General features: G+C 28.3%; 1 protein-coding gene and 1 pseudogene across 1 annotated transcript; both read left to right on the plus strand.

Moving 5' to 3' along the window:
- Nucleotides 1-74: 74 nt before the first annotated feature.
- LOC145755890 (NACHT, LRR and PYD domains-containing protein 12-like) lies at nt 75-19,922 on the plus strand. Its single transcript, XM_082572125.1, has 10 exons — nt 75-83; nt 413-491; nt 8,234-10,041; nt 10,966-11,124; nt 11,821-11,979; nt 16,284-16,442; nt 17,142-17,300; nt 18,296-18,462; nt 18,817-18,869; nt 19,010-19,922. Exons 1-9 carry the CDS (start codon nt 75-77, stop codon nt 18,824-18,826), a joined length of 2,709 nt encoding a protein of 902 aa, XP_082428251.1. The 3' UTR covers nt 18,827-18,869; nt 19,010-19,922.
- Nucleotides 19,923-20,543: 621 nt separating this feature from the next.
- On the plus strand, nt 20,544-21,891 carry LOC145754694 (thioredoxin-like protein 4A; annotated as a pseudogene).
- The last annotated feature ends 287 nt before the right edge of the window (nt 21,892-22,178 follow it).

Here is a 22,178-nt window from a genome sequence, read left to right on the forward strand (position 1 = left end):
TGTCATGTTAAACTTTAATAGAATGTGTTGAACTTTCTTGTCTTTATTGTATATTTTTTACTTTTTAAGATTTTATGTATATAGTTGGTACGCGAACACTTTACGAAACCACCGAATGGTACGCGAGTAAAAAAAGTTTGGAAATCACTGGTTTAAGCAATTATCCAAACAAATTTAATTTTATTGTATGAGCTTATACCTTGGCATTTTTCATTTTTAATATGACATAGCACTGTATTTTAACTTGATATTATTTACATTAAAGGTTCTACTTCAAATAAAAATGAACAACCAAGATCCCCTGCTCCAAATCAGGTTTTAACTTTAAAGTTGTCAATAAAATGTTATTCTATTAACCTTGAAGGACCAAGATTAATATTATTAATGGTATTTATTAAATTATATTTTTTAGTTAAAGGAACAATTTAAAGAAATACAAACTTCAGTTTCACATGAGGTTAATCCAGAACCAAGAAGAATACAAAATGAAGGTAAATTTACAAAATAATCATAACTTTTATTTAACATTATCGCGCATCTGTCATGTTTAAAAATAAATATTTGGTACGGTAAGTTAATTTATTATTTTAAGATTTTGAGCAACAACACAAATTGATATTTAAACAAAAATATAATTAATAAAAAAAAGCTTCATGTAATCTGTTCCAACATTAACAGAACCCTTTATATACTTGTACTTAATATGTTTACTCTGTAAAAATTTTCCCCATCTGATAACATGGTTGTTAATTAATTAAGCATGCTTAATATAAACCAAGGGCTAGTTGTCCAATGCCAGTGTAAATTCTAGCCCAGACAAATATCTTTTTATTTTTTAATGTACAAAATCACGTCTAAACAATCCCATTCAATCGTCGAATAATTAGTCTCAGCGATTGCAAGTTTTTGCTTGCAAAACTGACAGAAAAATGCTGCTCTTCATAAAGTAACATTGCACCTAGACGCATTCGTTTGTAGCACAAACGGTCAGGAGGTTTTAGTATTAGTTTGCACATAAATTCTGTGTTCTAGAAAGTTGATGATGGCTTGGCTTAAACACTTAAAACAGTTTTTTTAGCACCTCTGCATGATTTTTACTTAATTGTTTGTACAATTGTCATCTAAAAAAACTTTCAACATTTTCTAACCTCATTAGGCATCACAAAAGGCATCACAAAGGGCTGGTTGTCTTGTAAATATATTTTATTTGCAATGGTACTTGCCAGTAACCATTTGTTATATCCAATTTCATTAAATATTTACCTTCCTATAATTCTTGAAATATTTTCTCCGCTGTCACCATAGGTTCAGGATCAAACATCGATCAAACATATTTAATTTTCTTAAGTTTATACAAGTCGGATTCATTTCTTTCTTTTTTTATGATCACTACTAGCAACTCAAATGGCAATTTAGATCTCTAAATTAAACTCAAATCAGCTTTAATTTAAATCAAAACCCATTTAGTATTGAACAAGGTTTAGACTGTGAAAAACCAGATTATTTATTTCTTATTACTTATTCAAATAGAATATAAATAACATGCATTAATTAAATAACAAAACATATAAGGTTGCATGCACTAATAAAAATAGGTCTAACCCCTAGCAAGCTCAAACTATAATGAACTAATTGTTAAACACAAAACACAAAAGAGAACCTAATAGAGAAAGGGAAAAAATCACTGAACCAAATAGAAGAGAACTACAATAGCATACATAAACAAAAGCATAACTTAACATTAAGATAACACAAAATAAACATACAAAATATATTCTTAACAAACTTACTATTTCTTTTTTTAAATAAAAGAAAGCATTCCCTTTTGTATCACTGAACTTAATAGCATGCCATGCACCCCATGCTTTGTCAAACAGTCAGCAAGTTGGTCTTTGGTATTAACCCACTTGATTTCGTTAACTTCTTTTCTTGCAATCATTTCTCGAAGTGATCCAACATCAATACGAAGTCTTTTATCAATAACACTTTTTGTGGAATATACAGCATCATATAATGAATGATTATCTGTAATTCCCACAATTGGTAATTTGTCAAACTTAACTTCTCCATAATATAATTCAGAAAACAAAGCATTTATAAATAATGCTGCTTCAATTCCATCTGAAAGAGCTAGGGTTTCTGCAGCCAGAGTACTTCTTGTAACACGCCGAATTCTTTTCGATTGCCAGCTCAACAGATTACAAGTATGGTCTTTACCAACAAGAAAAATCAAATAACCTCCTTGACTTCCTCCATTTCTTAGGTTTGCAAAAGCTGCATCTGTATACACCACAATTTTAAGATCTTTAGTATCTCCCAAATTCCTAAAGGTTAAAAACAGTTCTTTGGATTGAACCTTTCTTATAACTTTGTTGCAAGCAATTAAATCTTTGATTTTTGCATCTTCAAAATTAGTCGACAACATACAGACGTCAAAACTAACATCAGGTCTAGTCTGTCCACTTAACCATAGAAGTTGTCCTATCCTTGAACGCAATTCATCCCTTTCTGCTGATGTTATTGTGTCCTCATTTGTGGTTAAATGGTTTAAATTAATCTGTATTTGTTTGAGACTATCGACATATGATTTCTGTGTCAAAGTTATACCTTGGTTACTTTGAAAGATGTTTAAACCAATATATTTAAACTGATTTTTATTTTCCTCTCCAATTTTAAATGTTTGTCGTAAATTTTTTATTACAGTTTTTTCAAAATTTTCTGTTCCTGACCACAGAAAATCATCAACATAAACAGAAATCATTCCATATAACTGTTTTCCATTGTGCCAATAAAATAAAGCAGAATCCATTTTCGATATTTTGGCACCTGCTTCAAACATAAAGTTACGGACCTTATTGTACCAAGCCTTCGATGCATCAGCTAAACCGTAAACACATTTTTGAAGCTTCCAAACAATGTCTTTGGGACAGTTTGACTCTATCGGTGGTTTCAGTAAAATCTCTCGTTCAACTAAATCACCCTGTAAAAATGCTGTTTTTATATCAATGCTTTTTACTTGCCAATTCTTTTGTAATGACAGGGAAATAATCATTCTTAGAGCATCTTTAGAGCAAGTAGGAGATTCCTTTATTAGTTTTTCCTTATTTAGTTCTTCAAAGCCTCTAGCCACAAGGCGAGCTTTTGCAATCTTTTGATCGTCTTTTTCTTTTATTGAACAAATCCAACGCACTGATATACAGTGTTGGCCTGTATGTTTTACTTCTTTATAAACACCATTTGCTTTCCAGCTATTCAATTCAGCTATTTTTGCATCATAAAATAAGTCACTGGATACTTCTTGGATCTCTTCAGTTTGTGTTTCAGACCTCATTACTTTAAAATTTTGGACCTTGTCAAAATTTATCCATGTATTTGTGTTTCTTAGATCTTCAGGTTCAATAAATTTTACATTATAAGCATTTTTGTATCGTCCAGTTGCTTTACCTGCTCTATTTAGAATTGAAGCTGTACATTCTATTCCATGTTCATTATTAAATTGAACTGTTTGGCCGGTAAATAGCTTTAATTTTAGAGGTTGAATTGCTAAATGAGAAGGATCTTCTACTTGGTTAGGCTTTTCTAATTCTTCTTCGGATGACGATTCCTCAATTGGAATTTGTTTTTTAGAACAAGGCTTTGTAATAATATCATTATCATTTTGAGTCTTGGGTTGAATTCTTAAAGGAGTTATTTCTTCTTGATCATCTAAATCACTTTGATTTTCATTTATGCGCTGAACCCTACAGGTGTGTGCTTTTATGTATTGCCCACCATGTCTTATGAAAACAATAGGGCCATCTTGACCTAAAACATTTGCAGGACCTTTCCAAACATTAACATCCTCCCGCTTGTAGTACACTTTCTCTCCAATAAGAAAAGTTTCTCCATTTCTTCTTGTTTGTTTTCTTAATGCCCTTCTAATCTTCTCTGAAGATTCTGTTTCAATAAATGCCCTTCTGGCACTATGTAACGCTGATATGTGTGCACCTACTGTCATACTTTGTGTTTTACCCTCTAAAGCTGGAAGCTTGTCGTCAATAGTGGAGGGTAAATTACTATTTTGTCCAAAAACCAATTGATTCGCACTAAATCCATAACTATTAATCATTGCATTTTTAGCGCTTAATGACCACGCCAAAGCTATATCCCAATTACATTTAACATCACTTTTGGTCTTTAGTAAGGTTTCAGTCAAAACTGCATTGTGTCTTTCACAAAGTCCATTACTCCAAGGAGAATAAGACGGGGTTGTAAGAACAGAAATATTAAAATTTCCACACAAATCATGAAACTCTTCATTATTAAATTCTCTTCCATTATCACTTAAAACATTACGGGGAGCACCAAACAAACTAATCCAATGTTTCAGAAAGTTGTTAGCAATAACAGTGGAAGTCTTGTTGCGTATAATTACAGCATTACTATAACGAGTAAACATATCTATCATATGGAAAAACCATAAATTTGGTTCTAGCTCATGTAAGTCCATTGCTACTGTTTCGTTAAACTGTTGAGCCCATGGTAACCCCACAACAGGTCTCGGAACATTTTTCTTGTGTCTTAAACAAATATCACATTTTGAAATTTCTTCTTTAATAACAATCGAAAGCTCTTTGGTTAATGCATTTGCATTTTCAAGTAGTCGTTCCAAGTTTGTGGCTGAAGCATGGCCAAATTGTTTGTGAAGCTTTTGAACAACTTTCTTTTGTTCAGGAGGCGACATATCTTTGGACAACAGAATTTCTTCTCTTGGTTTTGTCAATACCTTGTTCTTAGGAGTAATATCTATACAATAATGGCCATTGGTGGAAAAAAACACATTGATATTTTTACCGAACATCTCTATTTTATCATTTTTAAGGTCAATCTTTGAATTAGCTTTCTTTAAAGAGGATTTGCTGAGAAGTAGAGGCAAATCTTCTTTTATAATTTCTACATCAATGAAGCAAAATTTGTCACCAATACTTGCAGGAATGCGTGATTTTTTAAATGAAACTACTTGTCTTCCATCACCAAAACGAAAACTAGTACAACTTGCAGCACTTAAAATCTTGTTTCTCATCTCTTTACTTAAGTGATCAATATAATTTGTGTACCACTTGATACCACAAACTGTTTTAGTACATGCTGTATCTAGGACAGCAGATCCCATTGTTTCACACATAAATATTTCGCTTGCACTCGAAATTTTACTGAAGAGGACAACACTGACATCTTCAACTTCCTTAATTGAAGCAGGAAATTTTTCTTTATAAGGTCTTGTGTTATGAGGACACTTGGCTGCCCAATGCATAATAGAATCGCAGATAACACACCTTGTAATGTTTCCAAATTTATCTAATTTATTAAAATTCTTTTTTGGATCAAAATATTTCGACTTTTTATAATCTCGATTTCGAAATCTTTCTTTAGAGTAAAAGGCTTCTTGCTTTATTGTCATAGTAGAAGTAGATTGATATGAATTTTCAAATATTCGTTTCAGTGCAGACTTAATACTAACAAATTTGAGATCGCTAGCCATTGTTAGAACCAACCTTCGTTCATTGTCATTTAAATTGGCTCCATCAATTAATTTAAATCCTAACACAGAATCAGGTAAAACCATTTCATTTGAAGACATTTTATGGTACAAATGTTCGAATTCCAAAATGTAATCACTCATAGATAAATGTTCAGGTTTTACGTAATCATTAAATGCCCGATAAGAACCATACGCATCATCTACTTTTTCACTTTTGAAAGCAGAATCTAATTTAACAAGAATTTTTTCTAGACCATCGGTTGCATGTAACTGTATAGTACTAAGTTCTTCCACAGCTTTTTCAGCCTTTTGATTCCCCTCTAAGGCTTCCAAAAGAACTACTATTCCTTGTTCTTTTTTATCTACTGGAGTAATTAGCTGCCACATGTCAATCTTTTTCCTCCACGCACTATAGCTGGTTTCCTCCCCAAACTTGGGAGGAGATTTTCTGGATACTGATGACATTTCTATATTTCAGTAACCATTCTCTGCTACCATTGAAAAACCAGATTATTTATTTCTTATTACTTATTCAAATAGAATATAAATAACATGCATTAATTAAATAACAAAACATATAAGGTTGCATGCACTAATAAAAATAGGTCTAACCCCTAGCAAGCTCAAACTATAATGAACTAATTGTTAAACACAAAACACAAAAGAGAACCTAATAGAGAAAGGGAAAAAATCACTGAACCAAATAGAAGAGAACTACAATAGCATACATAAACAAAAGCATAACTTAACATTAAGATAACACAAAATAAACATACAAAATATATTCTTAACAGACTGGATCCAAAATCAATTTTATTTTGTGCTTTACACAGTTCATTGTACCCCGTTAACACACTTTGTTGCTTTTAACTCTGGTAACTGTTCTTCAACAACAGGCTATTATAGTTCATTTTGTTTTTATATTGTTCTATGACCGTGAAATTAGCCACGACACTTTGCCAATCGTCTACTTTAAAAGCATCTTTTCTGTTTAGATATTTTAAGGCAAATTTACCTGAAATAATTTTGTTTTATTCATTGATGTCCAGTTTATAATCACTACTACCAACTTTCCTAACTACCTAAAAACCCTTTGATTTAATAATTTATTAATGTAGGTAACAACACCAGAACCAATTCGCAAATTGTTATTTTTTTTGCAATCAAAGTATTTTTGTAGCGCATTCCTTATTGTTTTCTAACTTCCAGCTCTAAAACAGTGTTGGTCCACATCTTCTTTTAAGATGTGCATTGACCCCCGCACCTTTCTTTCATACAGCTGCTCAAACGATAAAACCCGGTAAACTCTTGCAGCACCTTCTGAAATGCGAAAGGTAATGTGTAAAATTTAACGATGCCATTTGTTTGATTTCTACAACAAAGTCGCTTTAGCATGGACTTTATCGAACCATTAAATCTCCCCACAAGGTTATGGCTCATGGAATGATAAGGATTCTGTTTTTTCATGCATTATGAAAAAACTTGGGTTCCCATGTCACTTAATAACTCTTTAGGTATGTCAAGTCTACACTACGTATTTACTAAAGCTTCAGCAACTCTTTCAGTGGATTTTAATCAACAACTCTCCTGAGTACCATGTTGCGTAATCTTCAAGTGTCAAGATGTACTTGTGTTCCTTGTAACTAGACGGGTGTATCAGCACTATTAAGTCTATTGTTGCAAGTTTAAACAGAATTTCAAATAAAGAAACACTTGCTGCCACAAATTGTTTTTTACTCTAAGGTTTAAAACCCCTTTTCAAGTTTTTTGGTTCGAACTGCCTCGAACTCTTATTGGTTTTGGGTTTTGCTTGTCGCACTTTTTTCTGATCTTCAGTTAAGTTGTTTTGCTTTAGAAGCACACTCTTCAAATGCTTATAATTTACAGCGCCTTGGGCCATAAAGAATAACAATGAAAGAACAAGAATAATACTGGTTATTATATATGGTTGCTAGTCAAACCATACTCCGGTTTATGCGACCTAGCAATTCATACTCGAAACAACAAGAATTTTAAAAAAATTTTTGCGGGAGTTTTTCACCTTGCAAACTGTCTTGCAGGCTGCTGTATCAACGAGCGATTCTACTCGAGTTATTTGTGAATATCTTGTGTCACTAAATATTATCTATGCCTATTTTTAAACCAATAAATATTGGATATATGCATTATTAAATGTGTTATATAGAGTGATAAATTATTGTGTTGTTGACATCTTTTTTTATCAGTTGACTTATTTTTTAAAGTTATTGTTACACAGCAATTAACTTTTATGGTTGCCAGTTTACGCTATTTGTTACATAGTAATGGTGACATAATTACCTCCCTGCTATGCTGACAAAAAAATCAGCACTACTAAAATAAGAGTGACGCATTTAAGAAAAAAACAGCTTCGTGTATTTATCATCGGTTCGTTTGTGTGGTAGTGATCCAAACACTTTCTTACCATACACCAGATCTTGGGTTCGATTCCCAGTGATCTTATGCTGTAGCGCTCTTAACCAAAAAAAAGTAAATGTAAATATTTATGATTGCTTTTATGACATTTATTACCTGTTATATAATTTCATTATAGCAAAATTAGTTAGGTTTTACAATTTATTATTTTAAAAAATATTAAAAAAATATATTTTTGCATTAATATATGTGCAGTTAACAATAAATATTTTATTAAATAAAAAAAACAAATAATAATTTGAGACTTTATTATTTTAGATAATTCTTTATGTGAACAACTTTCCATAAAGTGTTTTGAGCAAGCTAAAAGTTTTGCCCATGGATTCTGCTCTCCTGTCCAGTTAGACAAACAATTAGAATTTGTTGAGTTAGAACTTGCTGAATATTCTTCGACTGATATTGAAGATTTAGATTCAGTTGATCACTTTCATACCAGAAAGGAACAATTTGAAAGAATGTCCGAGTTAACTGAACCTGACTATCACCCTGGCACAAAGATTAAGGTGAATGAGGTATTTGAATTAGCAAAAAGAAATACTGAAGCAGCAGCTGAACAAAAATTCAATAAAACGACAAAAAATGAAGCTAAACGACTTGAATTAGACAAGAAAAAAAGAGACTTTATTAAAATACATTCCAAAGTCGTGGCTCTTGTTGGGCACGCAGGGACTGGTAAATCAACTTTTATTAAAATTCTGATTCAGGAAATTTTTTCTGAAAATAGCGACTTTTTTCAGAATATAAAATTTATATTCAGCATTATTTTGCGATCAATTGATTTTTATGAAAAAATGTCGATTTTCAGGTTTCTTGTTGCAAATTCATCTATAGATTGGGATAAGCCAGAGTCTACTGATGTAGAATCATTTAATTGCATTAAAAACAGTTCTGACACTATCCTCATCTTTGATGGACTGGATGAGGCTGATAGTACTACTTTAGGGAAAGCACCCAAAAACTTGGTATCTACAAATGGCTTTGCTGAAGATTTTCTAAATAACATTTTTACTGGAAAGTTATTTCCCAATGCTTATAAGTTTATCACTTCTCGACCAAGGCAAATGTATGAGTGGCATCCTTCTTGCAGACCTATCTTAGTGTTAAAACTACTTGGTTTCAATAAGGAAGCACAAGAAAACATTTGCATGCAAATATGTGGGGAAAATTCACCTAAAGTCTTAACCTACTTACAAGATCATCCAGATATTGATGCTTACAATTATGTTCCTGTCAACTGTATCCTATCCATGCACTGCATCAATCAAGCAATTTTGTCTGGTTCAGAGGTTAATCTAAAAACTATGACAAATGTTATGCTTGCTTCTTTATTGCATTATATGAGGTCGGATCATTTTCCTGACAACACAGACATTCTTGAGAACGAATTTAAAGGTCTAGCTTTTCTTGCATGGAATGGGTTTGAGAAGAAAAAAATTATTTTTGATCAAAAAGACATTAAAAAAGCTGGAATTACAAAAGAAATGCTTAAAACTTTTCTTGACACTTTTGTTTATGATTTGTCAAACATGAAAGTCAAGATATTAGAAGGAGACAAACGAAGCAACTTCAGTCATCTCACCTGGCAAGAACTGTTTGCTGCCATGTATTTATTCTTATGGGCAAGTCTGGATGAATTTCAAGAATGTGTTCCTGAGTTTTCCACTAGTCGATGGGAAGTAGTCACAAAATTTCTGTTTGGGTTTTACAGTTCCAAGGATTTGTCTGAATTTCAATCTTGTTCTTCAACAGCTTATGATGAGAAACGAGCTGTTCTAGAAACATATGCTAAAGATTTGTGTAAAAATGTTAATTCTTCAACAACTATTATTGAACTTAGCAGTTATTTGTATGAATCCAACGATGATGACCTCAACCAGTCTGTTCTAAGTCTTCTACCTGATCATTTAGAACTTAAGTTTGAGGAAACGTTGTTGCCGAGTGACTACATCCATCTTGGCTACTTGTTTGAACAACTGACCAAACCTCTTTCTTTAAGGATGAGAGTAGAAATAGGAGTAGGTGACCATTCTCAACTGCCTAGTATCTTTAAAGGTTTAAAAGTGAAGGTAAGCAAAAACATTACTGTTATTTTAAATATGATGCCCAGGTGAAATTTACACAGGAAATTTATTTACTAAAGTTGATAAAATCGCCAAAATTTATAGATTTGTATTCAATATTATTTTAATAATTCTGTAGTTATAATAAAACTTTTTGTTTGAATAAGTAATTTGCAATTTTGTAAGAAGTAAAATGATAACATTGCTCATATTGTTTAACAATGGTCCATTGTTAAGATATAATCCCCCATTTTGTACTTTCCCCAAATTACATTATTCAATAAATAAAAGTTTTAATTAATTTTTGAAAGCAAAACTCAACATTCTTTACCTGAATACAAAATAAATTTAAAATATTAAATAAAAAATAATGTAAAAACTCAAACTTTTAGTATTTAGTATGCCTACTTAAAATGGGCAGCTTTATATTACTATAAAGGTAGGTTACAATACTACACAAGCATTTTAGGTTTACGTAACAAGTTTATTATTTACAATTATAACAAAGAAAACAGAAATTGATGTTAACTTTACATTTGTTTCACATAAAAAAAACTCTCATTAAATATTGATCCAAACAAAGCTTAAAATAATTTGTTTCATAAACTAAAACATTGGGTTAAAATACTATTTACCCCCATATTATTGCTGGGGGTTTTATTATTACCCCTAAATATTTTTGTACTCACTGGGTTAATTGCAAAGTATTGTTTTATAAATATCTGAACTTAAATTACTTAAAGTTATCAAAACTAAATTTTAAATTTATTTAAACTAGCTTTAAAGAAGAATTAAAATGTTGGTAATTATTATTTTAATTCAAAATGCTCATAATTACTATTTTATAAAGAATATATTTTTTAAAACTTTTTCTTAGGTAATTAAATTAAAGTAATCTTTAAATTAAGTAAAATATAAATTTTGTTTTAGATAAAGTTGAACTTATCAGATAACGAAATCGGTGATGAAACTGCAATATTACTGGGTGAGGTTATTGACAAGTTTGAGGAACTTAATATTAGGTGGTGTCGCATCACAAAAGTTGGTGTATTGGCCATTGCTAGAGGTTGTTTAAAACTAACAAATACTGTGAGTATATTACTTTATTGCTTGGTATTTAAAGATTAATTATTTAAACAAGCACTAGATTTAAATAACATTTAATATTAAAATTACTTTATGTAAAAACAAAACTTTTTTATTTAGTTTATAGAAATATAAACACAAACTTATTTTCAATTTTATAACAAAAAGTAAAAAAGGTCACAATGCCCATTAACTTTAACAATGGTCATTGTTAAGTTACAATTTATTGTATTATATTTAAATAAAATTATTTTTTGTATTTCCTCAGGATTAAATTATTTAAAAATTGAAAGTTTTAAAGAAATATTTAAAACAAAATTACCTTGTTAACTTTTGGAGAATTTTAAACTTAAAATAAACAAAAATAATCAAATTTAACAATTAATACATTATTTTTAGTGACATTCAACAAATTCAGTTTTAAACATTTAAATATTTTGGCTCATTTATTAAAAAAACGATTATAAATTAACAGTAAAATTTTATTAAAACAATAAGTGTGATAATAAGTAAATTTTAATTAAAGTTTAAATATTCTAAATATATAACAAGTTGTTAAAAATTAAATATTGGTCATTTTTGTGTTACTTCAAAAGTTATTATTATTATTTTTATAAAGTGTTTTGTTAAACTGTTTTTTATCCTAGTTCTTTTAATTAAAGTAACTTTTAATTAAGTAAAATATAAATTTTGTTTTAGATAAAGTTGGACTTATCAGAGAACAAAATCGGTGATAAAACTGCAACATTACTGGGTGAGGTTATTGACAAGTTTGAGGAACTTGGTATTAGGGTTTGTAACATCACAGAAGTTGGTGGATTGGCCATTGCTAGAGGTTGTTCAAAATTAACAAATACTGTAAGTACATTACTTTATTGCTTGGTATTTAAAGATTATTTATTTAAACAAGCACTAGATTTAAATAACATTTAATATTAAAATTACTTTATGTAATAACAAAACTTTTTTATTTAGTTTATAAAAATATAAACACAAACTTATTTTTAATTTTATAACAAGTAGTAAAAAAGATCACAATGCCCATTAACTTTAACAATAGGTCATTGTTAAGTTACAATTTATTGTATTAAATTTAAATAAAATTATTATTTGTATTTTCTAAGAATCAAATTATTTCGTAATTAAAAGTTTTAAAGAAATATCTAAAACAAAATTTTACTTTATCAACTTTTGAAGAATTTTAAACTTAAAAAAAAAAAAATAATAATTAAATTTAACAATTAATACATTTTTTTAGTGACATTAAACAAATTCAATTTTAAACATTTAAATATTTTGGCTTATATATTAAAAAACGATTTATAAATTAACAGTAAAATTTTATTAAAACAATAAGGGTGAAGTTATTAAAGTCGAGTTAACTTAATCCCCGGTTAACTTTTTATTTTTTTTGTGTTATTAAAGTTGAGTTAAACTCGGATTAACTAATCCTAGTTTAATTTGCATTTTTGTTTAAAAACTGGTCTAAACCGGTTTGAAATCGCTATAGCGAATCAAAACAGCGAACAACAATTTTTGTTGATTTTCGCTTTAACCAAGGACGTTTTGTTCACTTCTTTGCACGAGATTTAAGTTTTTGTAAATAATAATGCTAAACGTGAATTTGAAGGGTTTTAGTAATAATTTAACATTTTAATTTCTTTATTGAGTTAGACTTAGTTAAGATTAGTTACTGTTAGTAGACAAAAACAGACCTTTAGCCTATTCAAGCTTAAGATTACTATTATAAAAAAATGAATGCTATAGAAACTTTTTTTACAAATTGTTCTCAAATATTGTCAATAGGAATAAACGATTGTTAAGTAATTTTTTATTAAAATGGATACTTTGGAAATCTTTGAAATAACAGATACAAATTACGAAATTCCTCAAAAACGATTAAAAGATATCACAAATCCCCTGGAAAAATATACAGAAAGAAAAATAGTCTAGCGTTACAGATTTATTAAAAATAGCATTTTACAGCTTTATAACATTACTCAAAAAGATTGAGGTTTAAAAATTAAAAGCCATGGTGTTTCAGCATTGTTGCAGCTTTTGGTAACCCTTAGGTTTTATGCAACAGGAAATTTGCAATGCAGTGATGGAGACTTAGTTGGGGTACATAGATGCACGGTGTGCCTTTTTGTACATTGGATTTTTAAGTGTATAGCTTCGCGCAAACACTTATTTGTAACATTTTCTCATGGGTTGGCTCTGCAAACATGCATGGAGGATTTCGGGCAAGTTTCAGGGTTTCCCAATGTAGTTGGAGCAATAGATGGCACACATATCCCCATTGTTTCACCTGGTGGTGATTCTCCTAAGGTGTTCAGAAACACAAAAGGTTCAGGGTTTCAGTTAATGTTCAGGCTATCTGTGATGCTCACCGAGTATTTACCAACATTGGTGTGCGTTGGCCAGGATCGACTTATGACTCCTGAATTTTTGAACATTCAAGAATTCGTGACCATTTTAAAGATTGATTTGTGTCTGGTCTGTTGTTAGGTGACAATGGTTACCCCTGTAAAAAATATTTAATTACTCTATTACTTCATCACTTAACATTATCACAAAAAAGTACAATAAAGCTTACATAAAAACAAGATCAAGAATTGAACAGTCTTTCGGTATTTTAAAACAAAGGTTTCAGGCCCTTACAATTCCACTTCGGACACGTCTGGACAATTTAATATTTATAATAGTTGCAATTATGTGTCTTAATTTTGCACTAAAAACGAGGCAAAAGAACTGGCACCTTATGATGCTGAAATTTCAGTAATTGAAACAAATGGAGAAGCTGGTCATTTATTGGCTGGTCAAGCTGTGCGAGACCAAATAATAAATACCTATTTTCAGTAATATTTAAATTTAAGAAGAAATTTTTATGTTAATATAGTTAGACTGCATAACAATTTTTGTTTATGAGTTTTATGTAATCTTTTTGTAGCTAGGAATAAAATGAATAAAAAAAATTAGAACTCTTAACTACGATCAAAGCTAAGGAGAAGTACTGTTGGAATTGGTAAAATTTTATCCAGTTATAACTTCAAAATTAACAAATTCTTCTACCACAACTGCAAAAAAAAGCTTGGGTTGATTTAACAAAAAAATTTAATTTAATCAATATATGATGCAATAGAATACCAGAAAATTTACATAATTTATACAAAAATATTTAAAAAAAGTCAAATCAGCTAATACAGAACAAAAAAGAGAAATTAGAAAAACAGGAGGTGGCCACCACCTAATCCCATTAGCCCTTTTACACAGAAAGTTATTTGTGAGTAACAATTATATTTTTATGATAAACCAAATAACACACAACGATAAATTTACTACAAACCTGCAAAACTTTGATTTAAATAATAGCTTTAATTCTCAATGAAATCAATTCACTGCATAACAGTTTTGATGATGATGCCTTGCTGATTCTTGATCTTACTGGTAGCACCCCGGTCATGATCAAATTGTTACTAAATGTTCTTCAAATGGAGAAATTTTTATAGCCTGTAAAGAATTACCAGGTTAAATTTTATGTTGTGAATATTATTACCAATGAAGAGTTCTAGTTTAAAAAAGGAGTTACAAATATGTAATTTTAAATTATGTTGTAAAAAAATTAATACTAATCTGTTTATACAAGATTCACCAGGGTAAAAAACAAGATTCACCAGGGTAAAAAACAAAAAAAAATCTTGTTGTAGTACAAGAATCTTGTTGTAGTGAATCTTGTTGTAGTACAAGATTCACCAGGGTAAAAAACAAAAAAAACAGTGTCAATCAAGTACTAAGTAAGTCAATGCAAAAAAATAAATATAGTTGTTACCTTTAAGTTTATTAATTTTTGTAATGAAGTTATTTAAATAATTTTAAAGAAAAAAAGGTCTTTAAAAAGAAAAAGCGATTCTGGTGATATAAGGGAGGCAAAAATGTTACTACATAGGCAGGAAATAAAAAATAAAAAGGAAATTCATATACTAACCAAAAAGTTACTAATAAAGAACCAAGAAATAAAAATAAAAGAACACGATTTAAAAATGAAAGAACTTGAAATAAACATAGAATAAAAATAGAGCAAACAAAAAATTAAAAAAATTACCGAGCAGCATGTTTAAACAACTTTTATGAAATTTAATAGTTTGCATATTTAATTATTGTATTATTTATGTTTTTATATTTTGTTATTCGAAAAAATAGTTATCAATAAAATTTAAATAAAAAGGTTCACTTTCCACTTCGCATGAATATAATAACAAAGCTTTTCTAGATTAAAAATATGATACCCTGTCCAAAATAGGTATTTACCAAATCAAAATGCTTAAAACCATCATCGTGCATTTCCTTGTTTAGCCAAGCCAGGGTGGACGGTTTTTAACTTCAACGACATAAAAGTATTCTCTAAACTTTGTGACCTGCCCATTGTTAGGGATTGACAGGATGTTTGTAATTTCTAATTTCAATAACTACAATAAAGGTTAAATATATTGCTCTTGTGACAACTTAATAAAATACTGCTTAAATAGTTAATTATAAATTTTTTAACTAAATTTATTTAGCAGAGCCCATATAAAACTTAGGTTGTAACTGACTATACACATTATATATGCATTTAACAGGAGACAAAAATAGGTAAAATACCTTACAATGATATGTCCGGTACATCACTGACGATTTACTGACTGACAAAAGCCATTACAACCAGTACTAACTTACTAATTATACAACTTTGCTTTGCTGTTGTATTGTTTTCCATAAGCTACCTATGAATTACTATTGACTCTGTCCAAACGATCACAACAACTTTTAGGCCAATCTAGTTTTACTATTAGACTATTGCCGTAATTTTTTTTGATAAAGTAGCTAATTAATTTTAAGTTAATCTGAGTTTAAACTACCTTAATTCGCCGGTTAACTTTTTAGCAATTTACCTCGAGTTTAATCACTCCACCCTAAGTGTGATAATAAGTAAATTTTAATTAAAGTTTAAATATTTCAGATAAATAACAAGTTATTAAAAATTAAAATTGTTCATTTCTGTGTTACTTCAAAATTTTAGTTATTATTATTATTTTTATAAAGTGTTTTGTTAAACTGTTTTTTATCCTAGTTATTTTAATTAAAGTAACTTTTAATTAAGTAAAATATAAATTTTGTTTTAGATAAAGTTGAACTTATCAGGAAACAAACTTGGGGATGAAGCTGCAACATTACTGGGTGAGGTTATTGACAAGTTTGAGGAACTTAATATTAGTGGTTGTAACATCACAGAAGTTGGTGGATTGGCCATTGCTAGAAGTTGTTCAAAACTAACACATACTGTAAGTATATAACTTTATTAGCTGGTTTTTTTGAAGTTATTTATTTAAACAAGCACTAGATTTAAATAACATTTATTATTAAAATTACTTTATGTAACAACAAAACTTTTTTATTTAGTTTATAGAAATATAAACACAAATTTATTTTCAATTTTATAACAAGAAGTAGAAAAGATTACAATGCCCATTAACTTTAACAATGAGTCATTGTTAATTTACAGTCTATTGTATTATATTTAAATGAAATTATTTTGTGTATTTCCTCAGGATCAAATTATTTAAAAATTAAAAGTTTTAAAGAAATATTTAAAACAAAATTACTTTATAAACTTTTGGAGAATTTTAAACTTAAAATAAACAAAAATAATTAAATTTAACAATTAATACATTATTTTTAGTGACATTAAACAAATTCAATTTTAAACATTTAAATGTTTTGGCTCATTTATTAAAAAAAATTTATTAATTAACAATAAAATTTTATTAAAACAATAAATGTGATAATAAGTAAATTTTAATTAAAGTTTAAATATTCTAAATATATAACAAGTTAGTAAAAATTAAATATTGGTCATTTTTGTGTTAATTCAAAATTTTATTTATTATTATTTTTATAAAGTGTTTTGTTAAACTGTTTTTTATCCAAGTTATTTTAATTAAAGTAACTTTTAATTAAGTAAAATATAAATTTTGTTTTAGATAAAGTTGGACTTAAGAGGGAACAAAATCGGTGATGAAGCTGCAACATTACTGGGTGAGGTTATTGACAAGTTTGAGGGACTTAATATTAGTTATTGTCGCTTCACAGAAGTTGGTGGATTGGCCATTGCTAGAGCTTGTTTAAAATTAACAAATACTGTAAGTATATTACTTTATTGCTTGGTATTTTTAGATTTATTATTTAAACAAGCAGCAGATTATAACATTTAATATTAAAATTGCTTTATGTAATAACAAACTTTTCAATCGATAAAAATATAAACACAAACTTATTTTTCAATTTTATTAACAAAAAGTAAAAATCGTCACAATGCCCATAACATTTAACAATGGTTCATTGTTAAGTTACAATCTATTAATATTTTTTTTAAATTAAGTTTTGTATTTTTCCTATTTTGAAATAATTAAAAATTAATAAAATGTTTTTTATCAAATTTCCGGTATAACTTAAGAGTATCGATGAATTTTTTTTATTTATATTATTTGTAATTTATGTTAATTAGTAGTTTAAGTTATTTTATTTTAACTTACTTACTAAAGTTAACTACAACAATTAAATTTACTAATTCAATAATTATCGGACTAATAGTTGTTTTAAATTAATTATTTGAATTAGAGTAATTTTTAAATTAAGTAAAATATAAATTTTGTTTACAATAAAGTTATACATTTGATATTAAAATTGATTTGTTTAAACAAAACTTTAATTTTAATTAAATTTATGATTTTGTAAAAAAAGTTAAACAGTCACAATGCCTATTAACTTTAACAATGGTCCATTGTTAAGTTACAATCCATTGTATGAATATTTACTAAAATAAGTTTTAGTATTTGTTAGTAATCAAATTATTTGAAAATTAAAAGTTTTAAAAATTAATAAATGCAACATGTAACCTAACTACAAGAACAATTTAAATCTTTAGAAAATGTTTCAATTTAACAATAATTATTTTTTATAGTTAACTTAAACAAATTAAACAAATTTAATTAAACAAAACTTAAACAAATTTAATTGTAAACTTTAAAATATTTCATTGAAGTTACAAAAAGCAAATTATAATTTAACAATAAAACTTTATTTTAAACTATTGGTGTGCTAATGATAGATTTTAATTAAAGTTTAAATGTTTCAGATGAAAATGTTGAATATCAGTGACAACAATCTTGGATATGAGTGTGCTGTTGCTTTCTCATCATGTCTCCACAACATTCAATACTTAGATGTAAGGATTTGTGGTTTTACTGAGGATGGGAAAAAACTATTGAGGAAAGCAAGCAAAAAAGTTTCAAATATGAAACTGTAAGTTTTGTTTACTATACAACATTATTTAAACATATTTACTATAGAACAAACATATTTAATATATTTAAATCCCTTTACTAGAATAAATTAAAACTAACTTTTAATAAAAAAGGGTTTTTAACAGTTTTAAGTCTACCTTTTATTTTTGTAGATAAGTTATTACATATTTTGTTTTGTAACATTCTATTTTCAATTTTTTTTTTAAATGGTTGATAATTTTAAGGCATACATTTACATTTTACTACGCAAAAAGAATAACTTCAAATTTAAACACAAATACAAACCCCTAAAACACGTTAGTTTAAACCCTCTAAAACATGTTATTTCAACTGTCGATTTGTTTTTATTTAGGAATTTATAATCAACCACTTTCCAGTTATAAAGTAACTGAAGCATTGAATAAAGTAAGTTTTTACCTTACCATAAATATTAGTGATTTAATAAATTTTAAGTATTTGTTAAAATTATTTTTAAAAATGTTGATAATTTTACTCAATAATTAAATTAGATTTTAGCAAAATTACACTCACTTATATTTAACTAGGTTGTGGCCCTGAAATCATGGAAACTTTTTTTATTTTGTTTGAATAAAAACTTTTCTGTGCAAAAAAGTAAATTGTAAGAAAATGGAAAAGTTAGAAAAGCTATTTTTAAAGTTATTTTCATTCATTATTTGGTCTTTAGTATTTTGTGTTGTATACAACGTGCTCTTTATTGTATAAGTGCTAATTTTAGTTTTTAATTCATTTCACAGTTTTATTTTCAATTATTAATTTTTATTCATTATTTGGTCTTTAGTATTTTGTGTTGTATACAACGTGCTCTTTATTGTATAAGTGCTAATTTTAGTTTTTAATTCATTTCACAGTTTTATTTTCAATTATTAATTTTCACTCATTATTTGGTCTTTAGTATTTTTGTGTTGTAAACAATGTGCTCAGATAAGTGCTAATTTTTACTATATTTGATTTTGTAGAAATATTGGGAATAATTTACTTCTATTGAACTGTTTGTTTATTTAAGTTTAAAATTAATTCCATTGTTAAAAAATGCATTTTAATGAGGTAGTGTGCATGTGCTTTACTAATATGTAGTTTTGTGTAGTTTTTAGTAGGGATCTTTAGGTTTTAATGTTGTTATTTTCTATATATATATTAAATGTTGGCAGGAAACCTCTTCTAATATAAAACTTTTGCATAAATGACAATATTAAACATTATTTTACTTGTATCTTATTAACCTATAAAAACATTTCAACTCCTTTATTGCTTTATATGTGCTACAATAGAGGCATAAAGGGCATGGCTTTAACATTTTTCTTGTATTCAGCCAGTTAAAATGAATTTTAAAGATGTATGTCAATTAGTACAAATAATATTTTAATGAAATTTTGAATCTTTTCTATTATTTGGACCCAGGACATTATTTGACTTGCCACCACTGTTGTATGTTAACTTGAGTCTTGTGTAGTTATTGTAGATGTGCTTTTAAGTGCTTGTATGTTATGCAAATATTAATTCTTCACCGCTTGCCAAACACTTTGTAGAAGCGATTAAAATTCCTAGTTATTCAGCAATATTGTGTTTTATTTGTAACGATGCTTATAAGATCATGTTTAAATATCCAGCAATGTTAAATAATATTTAAAGTACTTTACTGAAACAATCGCAATCTTAACAATTCTTCCTTTCCCACAAAAAGACTTAAGTTCATACTTGGACAAATAAGTTTTCAGTAAATTTAAGAAAAGTTGCCCATAAACAACTTGTCTTCCAGTAAGTGTATAGGGTCATCCTTAAAACAAAAAAATTTACTGTTTTCTTAACAATCCTATAAATTACCTTTACAAGCCTACACCTACACACTTATTTTTAATAATATTTATCTCTTAAAATGTTTTGAGGATAAACGTTACGCAACAACAGATGTTTTAACAAATTCGATAAACACAAAACAGCGTAAACTTTTGCTCGTACAAGTTTTGGGATTTTTAGTTTTGCGAAAATTTTACGAAATTGCACGAAATAATAAGACCATTTTAAAAAGTTGTGTTTAAATTATATATTTGGTAGTGGTTGGTATAGTTAAAAGGTAACCATGTCGTACATGCTTTCCCATCTTACAAACGGCTGGCAAGTCGATCAATCGATTTTAAACGAGCAAGAAAAAGTTGTCGTGATTCGGTTCGGTCACGATTGGGACCCGGCCTGCATGAAAATGGACGAGGTATTTAATGATTTTAAATATAAATAAGTTCAATAATGTTTGAGTTGGTACCGGCGTCGAATTTTAATATTTTCACGTATTAAGAAACGATATTTTAGACAAAATTTTAGGTAAACTAGGCATAAGTTTAATATTTTTGCTGAAAAAGTGGATTTGTGTTATTTTCTTAGACTTTTTAGAAATATGTTTTTAATGTTTAAAGAAAGTTTAATTAAAATTAATTTAGTACAGAAAATTAAGTTTCTATAGAATAATATTCTGTGTAGTGTTAAGGTGCCATAATTTTAAATTTAAAAAAACAAAATGTTTTATTGATAAAATTAAGTTTTTTTTGATCATTCTGAGAAATATTTAATTTGGACGTTTATACAACACAAATATTTTGCTTTAGAATTCTGTATGTGACATTTTAATAAATCAACAATTTTTAATGTTTAGACCTTGTATAGTATAGCTGACAAAGTGAAGAACTTTGCTGTTGTTTACTTAGTTGACATTACTGAGGTGCCAGATTTCAACAAAATGTACGAATTTCACGACCCCTGCACATCTATGTTCTTATACAGGTTGTTGTTCACATTAAGAATGTTATTTTGTTAACACAAGTATTAAGCATTAGAAAGACTAACCCGCAGTTTGCGGTTTGATTCTCATTAATTCTGTGAACCGGCAGCGTTGTGTAGTGGCTAGAACACTTGGCTTCACTACATGAGGTTCTGGGGTTGATTCCCACTGCTTTTATGCTGTAGGGCCCTTAGGTAAGGCATTATAAACGACATAAACTTCTGCTAAGCCAACACTTAATCAGCAGCATAAATACTGGACAGTTATAATTCATATAACATCCCAAACTGGCAAAGTAAACTCAAGACTGGGTTAGGGTAACAAATGTTACTCTATGTTTAAGTCATGAAGTCAACATTTATACATTAAGCATAAATTAAAACATGAAAAAATGTCCAATCAAGTTTAGTTAAGTATTAAAATTAGGTTTAAAATATTCACACTTTATTAACTGAATAAAAACGTTTTCAGGAACAAGCACATAATGATCGATCTTGGGACGGGAAACAACAACAAGATTAACTGGCCGATGAAGGATAAACAGGAGATGATTGACATTCTAGAGACAATATTTGGGGGGCAAGAAAGGGGAAGAGTTTGGTGGTTTCCCCAAAGGATTACTCAACAAAATATTGATATTAACAAGCGGGCATATTCTGAAATTTATTAAAAGGTTTGTTTTCAGTTTAAAAAAATGAAGTTTATTTAAAACACAAAATTTTAATAATTTAATTTTATGCGTGGTATCAAGTATTTATATTCGTTTTTTTTATAAGAATTCGAAAATTTTTTCAATTTTTTTTTTAAATTTCTATTTTATTAATTTTTTTAGATGCCAACATAGAAGTTGAATGGATCGCACGTGAAGTCACGGATCGTAGTAGTCTCATGTCAGTCGTACAAGGATGTCATGTGGTCTTGCA

The sequence above is a fragment of the Corella eumyota genome, chromosome 6 (assembly GCF_963082875.1).
Source record: "Corella eumyota chromosome 6, kaCorEumy4.1, whole genome shotgun sequence".
Classification (NCBI taxonomy): domain Eukaryota; kingdom Metazoa; phylum Chordata; class Ascidiacea; order Phlebobranchia; family Corellidae; genus Corella; species Corella eumyota.